This window comes from Sciurus vulgaris, assembly GCF_902686455.1.
Source record: "Sciurus vulgaris genome assembly, chromosome: 11".
Lineage (NCBI taxonomy): Eukaryota > Metazoa > Chordata > Mammalia > Rodentia > Sciuridae > Sciurus > Sciurus vulgaris.
The window spans coordinates 20,960,035-20,974,236 of NC_136472.1; the positions used below are offsets into that span (position 1 = coordinate 20,960,035).

The 14,202-nt window shown below is 35.6% G+C and overlaps 2 protein-coding genes across 2 annotated transcripts; both read right to left on the bottom strand.

Annotated features, from left to right (window-relative positions):
- Positions 1-346: 346 nt before the first annotated feature.
- Positions 347-1,303, bottom strand: LOC306639753 (olfactory receptor 8J1-like; the record flags this gene model as incomplete). The annotated part of the gene is made up of 1 exon (XM_079103507.1): positions 347-1,303. One exon carries the CDS (start codon positions 1,301-1,303, stop codon positions 347-349), a length of 957 nt encoding a protein of 318 aa, XP_078959633.1.
- A 6,342-nt stretch (positions 1,304-7,645) lies between these two features.
- On the bottom strand, positions 7,646-8,608 carry LOC306639754 (olfactory receptor 8J1-like; the record flags this gene model as incomplete). Its single annotated transcript, XM_079103508.1, has 1 exon — positions 7,646-8,608. The coding sequence occupies one exon, from the start codon at positions 8,606-8,608 to the stop codon at positions 7,646-7,648; it is 963 nt and encodes a 320-aa protein (XP_078959634.1).
- Positions 8,609-14,202: the final 5,594 nt, after the last annotated feature.

Consider the following 14,202-nt stretch of genomic DNA (forward strand, 5'->3'; position numbering starts at 1 on the left):
CAATTAACTCACAATGACACCTCACACAACAGATTTCTCTTGCTGTTTTTTCTCTAAGCAAGAGGAAGAAAGACTTTGTAAAGAATATATTGAATATGTCAACTTTAATACAACTCTGAATATATCCTAATTATAACATTCTTATGTCTCTGAGTCTAATTTGTCTTATAGCATTACATTGCTTTTCTTATATCATAATTATTATGACTAAATCCTTAGTCATAAGACTTAAAAACTCCTGGACCCTAGATCCTCCTTTTTTTATTCCTAGAAATACATTTAAGTTGTTAAGTCAATTACAAAACTAAGATTACTAAGATAATCACAGTCATCTCTTCACCTAAAATTATAAAAACTGCATTGCTTTAAGGGAACAGCATAGATTCCCCATGAACCTCCTTAAGGCAGCCTTCACATCCTTGTTCCTCAGGCTATAGATCATGGGGTTCAGCATGGGGATGACCAGGGTGTAAAACACAGATGCCACTTTATCAGTATCCAGGGAATGGCTGGATCGAGGCTGCAAATACATGAACAGCAGAGTCCCATAGAAAACTGTGACTGCCGTCATGTGCGAAGCACAGGTGGAGAAGGCTTTTTTCCTTCCCTCTGATGAACTCATCCTTAGAATAGACAAAACAACGTTGAAATAAGATACAAGAACTATAGTCATAGAAAAAAACATATTTGTTCCTGCAGATACAAAGACTATTGTTTCGGGAATGTAAGTATCCGAGCAGGACAGTGCCAACAGAGGGACACTATCACAGTAAAAATGATTGATGACATTGGAAGCACAGTAAGACACAGAGAACACACAAGACGAAACCACAACAGCTGTGGAAAAGCTATACAGGTAGGTGAGGGACACCAGCAGAAGGCAGATCCTGCGAGATACCACCACCATGTAGAGCAGGGGGTTGCAAATGGCCACATAGCAGTCATAGGCCATCACCGCCAGCATGAAAACCTCAGCTACGATGAAAACCAGGAATGCTCCCAGTTGGGTGGCACATTCATAGTATGAAGTGGTTTTCTTACTTACTAAGAAGTTGACCAGCATTTTAGGGGCAATGACGGTCGAGTTGCTAAAATTTATAATGGCCAGATGTCGGAGGAAAAAGTACATGGGGGTCTGAAGCCGAGAGTCAACACTGGTGAGGGTGATGATGCCCAGGTTCCCTGTCACAGTCAGCCCATAGATGACCAGGAAAACACAGAAAAGAGGAATTTGCAGCTCTAGAAGATCGGAGACTCCCATGAGAATAAACTCAGTCACCCGGGTGTTATTTCCAGGAGCCATGAGGGTGGTGGAATTCATGTGTCTGCAGAAGTAAAGGGAAAGTAGTTACAGATTTCAGGAATTTTTTTTATAAGGTTGTCATTTTATGGCAAGTCCAATTCCTTGGGTGAGATTTCTTAAATTATGTGTTAAACTTGCTCATCTGTTAAAAATTTGTAACCATTTGGAGAGAGAAGGTCCTGTAGATTATAAGGTGCTTCAGCATCACGGAACATTTTCAGGGTTTACTTCTTTGCCGTCTAATGAAGTTATCAGAGTCCTTAACTTGGGAACATTGGAAGCCACGATTCATGTCATGTCTTTCGTACTGAGTGTGGGAGAGCCTGGAGGACCAAGTGACCAAGGATCCTTCACGATCTCTTGATTTGAGACTTCTGGCTTTTATTTTTTATTTTTATTTTTTTGTCCTTTCTCTAAAAATATATGATTCCAGGTCCTATCCTTTCCCATTCTCTCTATTCTATTTTCTATTACTTGAATTACATAAAATTTCTTGCATATTCAACTATTTAAGTCTGTTAACTGTTTTCTTTTCATTTTCCACTTTATTTACTCAGAAAAAATATGGAGAGATATGACCTAAAACCTAAATTTTATATGACTGGCTTCCTTTTTCAGTCTTTTAAAAAATTATAACAGTGAAAATTTAATCATTTTGTAACACCTTGACATTACGATTTACTGTATACTTCTTCCTACCTTTACCTTCTCATTATTCTTGTTTTCCTGTTCCAGAAACTTGTATAATTCCTTACATTCCTACCATTGTACTAGTTTTATATTTTCATTTTTTTATAATATAATTAAAATATTGCTTTTATAATTTGAAAATATATATGCTCTTAATTTTAGTTAATCCCTCTAATTGGCCTTTTGCACAATTTGACAGTAATCTTTATAGTGATTAAAATGAAAATTTTTATCTAACTACTTACTCTGATATTTACAATGAATATGTTTGCCATGGAATGTCATGGTATTTTCAATAATTAAATGTTTTCCTAGACTTGTTTATCTTAAGGATGATAACCTGCCCCAAATTAAACCAATTAGAGTCCCTTTACAGTTCCAATTGACAGTTGAGAAATGTAAAAGAATAAGACCTGTCATGAATTCTTACCTCAAATCTTGAAGTTAAGTTCATGAGAATCAAAGACTATATTCTCTCCCTCTAAAACATATGGAATAAAAAGGGGGAAAAGAGCAAATTTTTAAGCATTGAAATAAATAAAGTGATAAGACATAAAAAATCAGAAAAATAAAACCACAATGCACCCCAGCATTGCCAACTGTCTAAGTGTGTCTCTGACACCCACTGTCCCTCACTCACTAGGTTCTTTGTGTTGTTTTCTCATTTATTGACCAAATATTGAATGAATTTCTACTGTGTTCCAGACAACATTCAAGACTCAGATAATTATTTGCTCTTCACCTGATAAACTTGCCATACCAATTACAGGGAACAGACAAAAAAATTGTCAAATAAGTCAGGCCCCGTGTCACAGGTTTGTACCCAGCAGATTAAGAGGCTGAGGCAGAAGGATCATAAGTTCAAACCTGGAGTCAGCAAGTTAGCAAGAGTGTGAGCAACCTAGTGAGACCCTGTCTCAAAATAGCAAGTGAAAACAGGGCTGGGGATATGGCTCAGTGGTTAAGTGCCCCTGTGTTCAATCACTGGAAAACCACCCCTGCCCAAGAAAAAAAAGAAAGAAGGAAGGAAAATAATGACCAAAAAGTCAATCACTGAAAGAAGATAATTGTAGAGTGTAATAAGTGTAATGAGAAAATGCATAATGTCCTGGGTTTGATCTCCAGTCATGCAAAAAAATTAAAAAGATAACCTTGGACAATTTCATAAGAGATTAAGGAATGGTTCTTCAAGGTAAACTTGGAATTGAAAAATAAGACCTAAACTCTCAGAAGTAATCAGCTCTTCTGTGAAACACAGGAGGAATACTTTCAGGAATCCAGGCCATGGTGAATATGTACAATCCGGCTTTGGGGTAGAAAATAACTTACAGAACTTAGTTTCTTGGTGGTGGTGAGGAGGAGGATGTCAATGGAAGAGAGTGTAACTGGATATAATAAGGAGAGGGGGATTAGTAGAATCTGGTAGTAGATTTTAATAGTACATTTTAAGATTTTAAGTGAATTTTACACACTGGAGAAATTTTAAGATAGATGAACAAAGTGATCAGCTTTAAGTTTTAAGACTATTTCTCTGACTGTTATGAAGATAATGAATTGTAGTGATTTGAAAGCAAATGATGGAGAAGAAGTGAAATTCAAAGAAACAAAGAGTTAAGCAGCAGTTATGGGATTTTCCAGATGCTGACTGAGCCAAGAAGGGGAAGCAGGACCTAGAAGTTAATAATTGGAACAATTAGAAACAGAAACAAGTTACTCTCAATATAAATCTTACAAAGAATTATGTGGGAGATATATAAGCAAAAGACAGAGGTAGTCAGGAAGACATGTGTGAGATGATTTTGGCAATTGGGTAAATATTGATCATACGAAACAAAGGAGTTATCAAAGTGATGCTTCCAATACAGTATTTCGAGATGTTCATAAAATAGTCACAGTCATTTGGGCATGTTAATATTTCTGTCTGGAGCACATTAGTGCAGTTAATTTCACAGGCATTTGAGAAACTTCAGTCTAAATCATGAAAGCATTTTTTTTTACTTCTATTTCAAAGTTTTTATTGAAATAGTAATCGAAAATTTTAACACGTTCCTCATTTAATCTGCCTCTTTTTCAACTGAAGAGCAATTCTCTCCCAATTGCCACTGCTCAAATGAAAGTCTTTTTTTAAAAAAATCTATCTAAACAAAATCATTTTTTATATAATTGCACTAAAATGTTAGTGGATTTATTTTCCTGACAGATACAAGGTTTATGTAAATATGTCACTTTATTGCATTGGTACTGTATTGTTTCTATGTACATTTTCTTTGTGTCATCAGAATGTACTGATAATTTTCTTTAAGAAATTTTTTGTCTATAGTTACGCTTTCAAAGAGGGATTTAATTTTGACTTTGAGTAGCTATGCATCTACTTTTCTTAATGAGACATGATGCCAGCTTGAATTTGGAAACATCTATAAATGTCTCCTATCTGACACCACTGTATTTCTGAAAAAAAGTTAAAAATATCACAAACAAATTAGGGTAAATACTATATTTTTTGATTTTAAGGAATTAACAGTATCTTCCAAAATCAAAGTGAAGTGAGTTATTTTGAGTCATGGTTTGGATGTCTTTAAGGTCCTTAAAGAAAAATAAGATGAATATTCTACCCACCTCTAATGGAGAATCTGCATCAGGTTTGAGTCTCTGAACTGCAGCAATGAGAATCCATGTGCCCTATATACCTTGGACCCTACTTCTGAGGCACAAGTGGCTCTGGGATCCACATATTTCCTGTTACATCCTCAGGGAAGATGCCAACTAGGATTGGTTCCTTAACAGAGCCTTCCTCCAGGAATTCTCCATAAACACTTCTGTATTCTATGTAGCAGTCTGAACCACAGACTGTCAATTCCATGACATCTCAGGGATACAGTAATTGAAGTGTGTCTGTCACATCTCATCTCCAGGTAGAAATTCATTATTCATTATATGGGATATATAAGAGCTAGGAACTAGTTGTCTATCCATCAAATCAGAACAATCGGTATCTATAAGGGACATGTTTATATGCCACCATCTCTGTTAGGTTTTTATCCCGTCTGCTTCAACAATATAATTGGAATTGAAAATATTTCCTGGAAAGTTATAAAGTGGATATTAAAAGAAGGATACTCCCTTTAAAAAGCAGTTCTAATTTAATAAAATTATTCTTTTAGTCTCTCCTTTATGCTTGCTGTTCATGTGATAAAAGAAGAGTGGACAAATAATGAAACAGAGTGAAACAGCATTTAAGAGCAAAGTGATCTGTTGAAAATGACTAAGAATGACCTAATGTACAAATGATTCTTAAATATGTGCACTTCCTGCATATAATGTCTATAAAAATATATGAAAGACAATATGCATTGGGGAAATTGTCTTCTTTGTGGATTAATCTTATTTGACTGTACACACACACACACACGCACTCGCACACGCACACACTACACAGGCTTGTCTCCTCTAGACTTTACTTTAAACTTACAAGTGGGGATATAGGGCATGATGAGCTTTTTGTAAATGCACATTACACAATAATTCATACTCTGAGAAAATAAGGAACAGGCACATTCACAGTAAATGCTCAGGGGTGGTTATCTGATGGTGGTGATTGGGATTGGGTAAATAAATGAAAATACAAGGTTCATTAATTTTTGAGAGCTGCCATAACAAAATACAATATGATAAGTGAATCGAACAATGTAAATTTATTTTCATACAGTTAGGATTCTCAAAGGTCAAGATCCGGGTGTCTGCAGGCTTGATTTCCTTTATTCTTTGGTACTAGGGAATGAATGCGGAGGTGCTTAACCACTGAGCCACATTCTCAGAACTTTTTAAATGTTTTATTTAGAGATAGGGTATCATTAAGTTGCTTACGGCCTTGCCAAGTTGCTGAGGCTGACTTTGAAAGATCCTCCTGCCTCAGCCTCCTGAGCTGCTGGGATTACCAGCAAGAACTACCATGCCCAGCAGGTTAGATTTTTTTTGTCTACCACCCCTTTGGCCTGCAAATGTCTGCTTCCTCAGCTGTGTCCTGGCGTGGCTGCTCCTGGCCTATATTTGTGTCTGGTGCACCTCCCTCTTTCTACCCTAATCTCCTTTTCTCATAAAGGAACCAGTTGTATTGGAGTAGGGCCCAGTTTAAGGAAATCATTTTAACTCAATTGTCTCTAGAAAGACTGATTTCCAAATACCATTTCTTCTCAGTACTAGGAGTGTTATCATATATGAATTTGGGGGCAGACAAAATTCTGCCTATAACTGGAGGAATTAAAAGTAAATTGAAATATCCAGCATGAGATGAAATGAGAAATGTAAATATAAATCCATTATCTAAGGCCCCAAAACAAACAAAACAACAACAGCAGCAACAACAAATACAAATCCAGAAATAAAGGACTTGTGGAGGTGTCTTCTACAACTCTGTTCTGAGGAAGTATTGCAGGTTATTAAAAGACAGGAATAAAAATCTTCACAAGGTTATTATTTAATATGGTAAAGCATTGCAAACTAAATATATACTTTGAGATTTTATGTAGTAAATTGAGATATACATATAGTGTGTATTCTTTTAAAAGCATCACATTTTATTGAATGATCATACTTTATATGGAGTATAAAATACTTAAACTCATAGAATCTGATTTAGGTGCATGCTTACTGATCAAGAAGTAACAGAGAGAACAACAAAACTTTATATTTTATTTTCATTTCTTGATGCCAGGGATTGAACTGAGAGGCACTTAAGCACAGAGCCATACCCCCAGTTCATTTTACTTTTATATTGAGACAAGGTTTCACTAAGTTGCTGAGGCTGGCATTGAACTTGTGATCCTCCTGCGTCAGCCTCCAGAGTCACTGGGATCACAGGCCAGTGCCACAGATCACAGAGCTGGCCTCATCGAAACTTTTATAAACACATATTTTTCCTCTACTGATGTAAAACGTGCACATGAACATAACTAAATAAGTGTCTTGTAATATCACAGTAAATGTTTATTTCATGAATTAAAGTAGAATGATACCTAGGGTAAAGAAAAAGAAAAGTCTTTGCAGAATAAAATTGGTGTGAAACTGTAAAATGTGGTTTACATTTAAAAATACACATAAATAACATCATTTGGAAGCACAATACAATCTTAGCATGTAATTTTGAATGCTAATCATGAGTAGAATACAATATTCATTCAAGCAATATTAAGAAAGTGACAGGGAGTTTTAAATTTAATAATCAACTCGATTTTGGTTACTTAGCTATAAAAGTGACATTAGTTATCTGTGATTACAGATTGTTAAAGCACAGCAATTCATTATGTCAACTATGCTCAGCCAAAGAAACAGCAACAAAGGCCAAAGAACAAAAATGATGCGCTTCATTTCTCTTTTCCAAATGCTTTTGCTCATTCCAAATTTACTTAACTTTTAAAAACAGGTATCTGTCTGGACTCCTGTAAAAATTCCTTTCATATTGACCCTAACTCTCATAGGCGAAGTTATCAAACAACATGTGTTTTAGGTCACCCTCACAACTCAATGAACCTGTTTCTTTCTCCATTTAGTGCTCCTTACATCATAGATCTTTTATTTTCCCAGGAATACCTTAAAGTTTGTAACTCACATAAATTTTTCTTTGAATAACTTAACTTTAGCCATCTCTTTATTTACCTACAATTTTAAAAACTGCAGTGACTTAAGGGAACAACATAGATTCCCCATGAATCTCCTTAAGGCAGCCTTCACATCCTTGTTCCTCAGGCTATAGATCATGGGGTTCAGCATGGGGATGACCAGGGTGTAAAACACAGATGCCACTTTATCAGTATCCAGGGAATGGCTGGATCGAGGCTGCAAATACATGAACAGCAGAGTCCCATAGAAAACTGTGACTGCCGTCATGTGCGAAGCACAGGTGGAAAAGGCTTTTTTCCTTCCCTCTGATGAACGCATCCTTAGAATAGACAAAACAATGTTGAAATAAGATACGAGAACTATAGTCATAGAAAACAAGATATTTGTAGCAGCTGATATAAAGACCACAGTTTCTGGAAAATAAGTATCAGAGCAGGACAGTGCCAACAGAGGGACATTATCACAGTAAAAATGATTGATGACATTGGAAGCACAGTAAGACACAGAGAACACACAAGACGAAACCACAACAGCTGTGGAAAAGCTATACAGGTAGGTGAGGGACACCAGCAGAAGGCAGATCCTGCAAGATACCACCACCATGTAGAGCAGGGGGTTGCAAATGGCCACATAGCGGTCATAGGCCATCACCGCCAGCATGAAAACCTCAGCTACGATGAAAACCAGGAATCCTCCCAGTTGGGTGGCACATTCATAGTATGAAGTGGTTTTCTTACTTACTAAGAAGTTGACCAGCATTTTAGGGGCAATGACGGTCGAGTTGCTAAAATTTATAATGGCCAGATGTCGGAGGAAAAAGTACATGGGGGTCTGAAGCCGAGAGTCAACCCTGGTGAGGGTGATGATGCCCAGGTTCCCTGTCACAGTCAGCCCATAGATGACCAGGAAAACACAGAAAAGAGGAATTTGCAACTCTGGAAGATCGGAGACACCTATGAGAACAAATTCAGTGATCTGGGTGATATATTCAGGAGCCATGTGGGAGTCAGAAAGGCGTCTGTTTGGGGTAGAAAACAAGTGGTTACAACATTAAAGATTATTTTCTGTGACTACCCTTAAATGTGGGAGCCAGCCTTCCTTCAACCATGCATTGATCTTGTTTAGTTACTTCCATTCAGGTTCTAGGTCCAGGAAGTAAACCTTTATACATTGTTTTATTTATTCTAAGGTCCCTGGAGTCAGGGAAAGTAAGTATAATGAGTTAAAGAGGTAGTCTGGTCTCCTGTTATTGACTTATGAGGATTTGAAGTCTTGATTCTTAACTCATGTCTATGGTATCTGAGATAGGATCAATGAATAGTTTTATCTTAAATAATCCAATGTTTCTCTGCAATTACTTGTTTTGAAACCTCTTTGTTTTCCTCAAGTATAGATGATTCTAGACACCCTGATGCTCCACTGTCTATATTCTGTCCTTTTTTGGAACTTGTGCTGAATATATGTTGACGTGCATATTTTACCATTCCTTGTCTCTTAACCATTTTGTTCTTATTTTTTCATTTTATTAACTCAGACAAATACACATGGAGTTATGTTCTTAGCAACAGCTTTCAGACTGCAAATTCTCTTTCAGTCTTTCTAATATTTTATCAGTGAACACGGGATCATTCTTGAAATTCCTTGATATTATTCTTCACTAAATATTTCTTCCTACCCATTCATTCTCATTACTCTTTTCCATTTTGTTCCACAAACTTATATAGTTCTTCACATTTTTCTTTCACTGTATATTTATTTTTATTGATTTATATTTTTGATGTGCTGAGAATTGAACCCAGTGCCTCATGCTTGTTACATAAGCATCACTGAGTTACCACCCAATTACCTCTATACCAGTATTTTTATTTTTATCATAATTTTAATTATTAATTTTTATATTATTTGGATAGTAAGATAAAATATACTTAATTTTAACTTTAGTATTTTTAACTCATTGGTTTTACATTTTAATACCTTTGTTAATAATAGTAAATATATTCACTTTGTATAGCTTCTTTGGTAATGTTAATGTATATAATAGCTATGCTATTTTAATGTGGTTAAATATTTCCCTACAATTACTCACTATTTTAATATGGTTAAATGTGCTGTTTATTTTAAAGATGATCACTTGAACTTAATTAGGTCTATTAAACTCTTTTTGGACACAATTATTAGTACCTGGACCAAGAAACTCATATCAGTTTACTCATGTCTTTTTATCTTTTACATCATTTCTTTCTTTCTTTCTTTTCTTTTTTTTTTTTTAAATCCAGAAGGGTTTTACCACTAAGTTATACTCCCAGTCCTTTTTATTTTTTGAGAGAGGGTATTGTTTAGTTGGTTGGGATCTCACTAAGATGCTAAGGCTGCCTTTGAACTTGTAATCTTCCTGCCTCAGCCTCCTGAATCACAGTCCTGTGCAACTGTGACCAACTATGCTATCTATTTCAAAGTACCTCATCTAAACCTATGAGTTATGTTTCAGAGGGTCAAGATTATTTCATCGTACATATCTGATCAGTACCTGCCCAGAACTGTTGTCATTTCCTCTCCATCTGAAAATAATGGAATAGAAAAATTTACTCAGTAACGAAAAAAAAAAAAAAATACAATTACAATGTAAAATGACGTAGAGATATAAGACCAATAGAAGGCCCATATAATTTAATATCTATGTGATATGTTTGCTTCTAACAACATACATAATTCCTTCTTCTTAGACTCTTTGATTCATATAATATTCATTCATTAATCAGATAGTTATTGAATTTCTATTCTGGGCCAGCAATGTTCAAGCTTCACATAAATTGCCTGTCCTTCACCTCATAGACCTGCTATTCTGATTGCAGGGAACTGACAAAGTCTGCTAAAAACACATAAACAAGATAATTGCAGTGTGTGTTAAGTGTAATCAGTGTATGAAGTAGAATGAGTAAATTGAACAAGAAGATATATAAACATAACCTGGGAGAATCATTTCATATGGGATATCAGCGAAGTCTTTTTCTGAGATAAACACAGAAATAAAATCTAAAAGAACAGAAGGAACCAACTATTTAATGAATCATAGGGAGAACAGTCCATGACTCCAGGCAACAGTGAATATGTAGCACAGGCTGCTTAGGGTTTCTCTGTGTGGAAAGTGAAGCACAATGGAGGAGAAAGTGACTGGGATTGGAGGACAAAAGAATTAGTCGACTCAGATAGTACAGCCCGGAGGTGCTATTTGTATTTTCTTGAAACCGTAGAGAAATTTCAAGACAGGTGAATGATAACGATCAGCTTTGAGTTTTAAAATAATACCCTTGCTGTTATGAGGGTAACCAATTATGTCAATCGGGAAAGACTAGAGGTGGAGCATGAGTGGAAATTTAAAAAAGAAAAAAAAATACAAAACTCTGGGTAAGAATGTTGTGTGGGCCAAAGAAGAGAAGCGTGGCATTGAAATAAGTTGCTACATTTGACTGCTGCACATAGAAACAAACTGTTCCCCAAAATAATTCATATGGCGACTTCTATGAGCAATACAAAGGATGGACCTTGGTGCACTTGTGTAAGCAACTGGGAAAGTGTCTGTGGCATGTTTAAATATTATAGATCATGGTTTAAGATGGAACAATCAAAGTGACATTTTCAAGATATTATGCCTCGTGTTTATGGAGGGTCTGTTAAACATTTAGCAATCAAACGGGAGAATCTACAGCACATTGATGCTCAGTGGAATCAAGGGCAAAACAGGACGTTTGTAATGACTTCCTGGGTTTTATTTTCCCCTTGAACGTGTCATGGAGGTTTTTGTCTCATCAAACCAGGAATCTAGGTTTCCACAGCTGAAGTTCTCCAAGTGCTTACACAAATGCCTCTCCTCAAGTGCAACCCCACATTTTTTGACATCTAATTTAAGCCCCCTTTCTGATAGATTATGAACTAAAGTGTTGACAGGTTTATTTTACTGTAAGAAACCTACCTGGTTTATCCAAACACTTTGCCTTATTGCATTGATTATGAAGTTTGCTGCTCTTTACATTTGCCTGTATGTGATCAGATTTCATAGATAATTTTCCTAAGAAAAGTTTTGATTCATGGCTTTCTTCTTGATAAGAGGCATGATTTTGAGTTTGGGTAGTCACACATTCACTTTCGTTTCATAATTGCAATTATAAGGATAAAATTTTTATTTTAGCTAATGTAGCAACAATAAAATTATGATATATACCTTTTCAAAGAGCAAAGTGAATTGTTTCTCTAGTTACATAATTTCCTTAAATATATGAGACATTACAATAATTCTGATTTGGGAACAAATTGGATTGCATTTGACACCTGTTATTCAAAGCAGTTAAGTATTACAAAGAAATAGTTTAATTAATGTATTAGTTGGTTTTATGTAATCTATATGATCTTCCAGAATCAAAGTGGAGAGGCACATTGTAAGCCATGGTTTGGAAGTATTTAAGGCACTTATGCAAAAATTCAGTGAACTATTTTCTACCCACCTCTAGAGGAGAATCTTTTCGGGTTCCTGTGTGAGTCTCTACATGACAGCAGCAGGGGGAGTTTGTGGCTCTATATACGTTAGGACTTACCTCTGAGGCACAGGTGACTCTGGAAGTCACACCATGTCAGTTACATCCATGGGGAAGAGGCCACCTGGGACTGGCTGCTTAGCAAGGTCACCCTCTAGGAATTCAGACGCTCCTTGAGTTTTCTCTGGGGGCAGTCTGAGCCTCTGTTATTGAACTGAGTTCAAGTCATGACAGCTGAAGCTCACAGTGAGTGAAGTGAGTCTATCAGAGCACCATGTTTCCAGGCAGAGATCCATGATGGCAACATCAAATATGGAAGAATTAGCAGCCAATGGTCTAGCATCCCAACTGGAGCAAACCATACATATCAGGAAAATATTTATCATGCCAACATCTGTTGGCACTGTATCCCCTTTCTACTTCAATAGTAGAATAGACTTAGTAATTATTTTCAGAAATGGAATAAAGTGAATATTTCAAAAGGGTACAGTCTCCCAAAAAAACACTCAGGTAATTAAGTCATTCTTTTACTCTTCAAGCTTCATTTCAGATGAGACTAGAGAGTAGACAACTGCTAAAGAAGAATCACAGTACCTAAAAGCAAAGCCTATGTCATATTGGAAGATGACTATGGATTTCCTGATGCATAACTGCATTTATAAACACCAGATATTTTATTTACACATAATTTATACATGTATTGTCTAATAGAAATACTTTGGGTAGATTGTCTGTTTGGGAAGCAAAGTTCACTTTGCCTGTACAAAAATATTGTCCCTTGCAGGCTTTAATTTAAACCTGGAAGTAACGACATGTGGCATAGTGACATGTATATATAAAGTATAAATGCAAACACATTGCACAGTAATACATATCTGTAAGAACACAAGAAAACACAGGCACATTAAATAGTCTAATGTGGTTATTTGATAGTGCTGGTTGTGATTGCATAAGGAAATAAAGATAAAAGATTTGTTAATTTTTGTGGAATGCCATAACATAATGTCATAGACAGAGTAGCTTAGCAAAAATTTTCTAACAGTTTTGGAGCCCTGAAGTCCAGAATCAAGGTGTCCACCTTCCTGGGCTTACACATGGCCACTATTTCGCTGTGTCCTCACCTGACCTTCCCTGATCTATTTGTGTACTGGGTGTTTCTCCCTCTCTCTATCCTAATCTCTTTTTATAAAGACTAGTTTAAATGGGTTAGGGACCATTCAGATGAGTGTACTTTAGCTTAGTTACCTCTTTAAAGGCCCAATTTTCAAATGCAGTTACATTTTGAGATGCTAGGAATGAAGGTTTAAACATATAAATTTGGGGTTGGGCACAAGTCAACATATTTTTATGTGCTGAAATACTCAAACTATTACACTGAAAAATAAAATAAGAGAAAATTGGCTGACCATGTCATGATAATATACCATGAAGTGAGGAACATAATTATTCTAAGCCTCGCAACCTATTTATTCTAAACCTTAGAATAAGGTTCCAAACAGTTGACAAGATTATGTCTTTGTTTAACAACTCTGCTTCTGAAAATCTATTTTATAGATGAAATACAAGTGTTAAAATATGTAAATAAAATTATCGATATCATTATTTAACAAAGCAAAATACTGGAAATAACATATACAGTTGAACATTATTAAATTTAGCATTGACATATATATGTATGCTATTGCATACTCTTTTAAAATTTTATATAGATTATATAGAAATATGAGGAAAGCTTCTGAGAGGAAACCTGAAAATAATATTAAAAGGGTCATATTTTGCTACATGATCAAACTTTTAGGTGGACTCTAAAGATAAACTCATAGAATCAGAGAGTAGAATGATAGTTACAAGGTGCTGGGTTGGGGGCTATATAGAGAGGCTGGTCAAAGGATACAAAGTTTTAATTATAGAGAATGAATAAGTTTGTGGAAGCTAATTCTAGCATGGTATTGTAGTTAACAATACTGAAATCTTTCTTACATAGTAAATATTAAATGTTCTTACCACACACATATAAAAAGTAATTAGTTTAGGTGATGGACATGTAAATTAGTTTGATCAAAA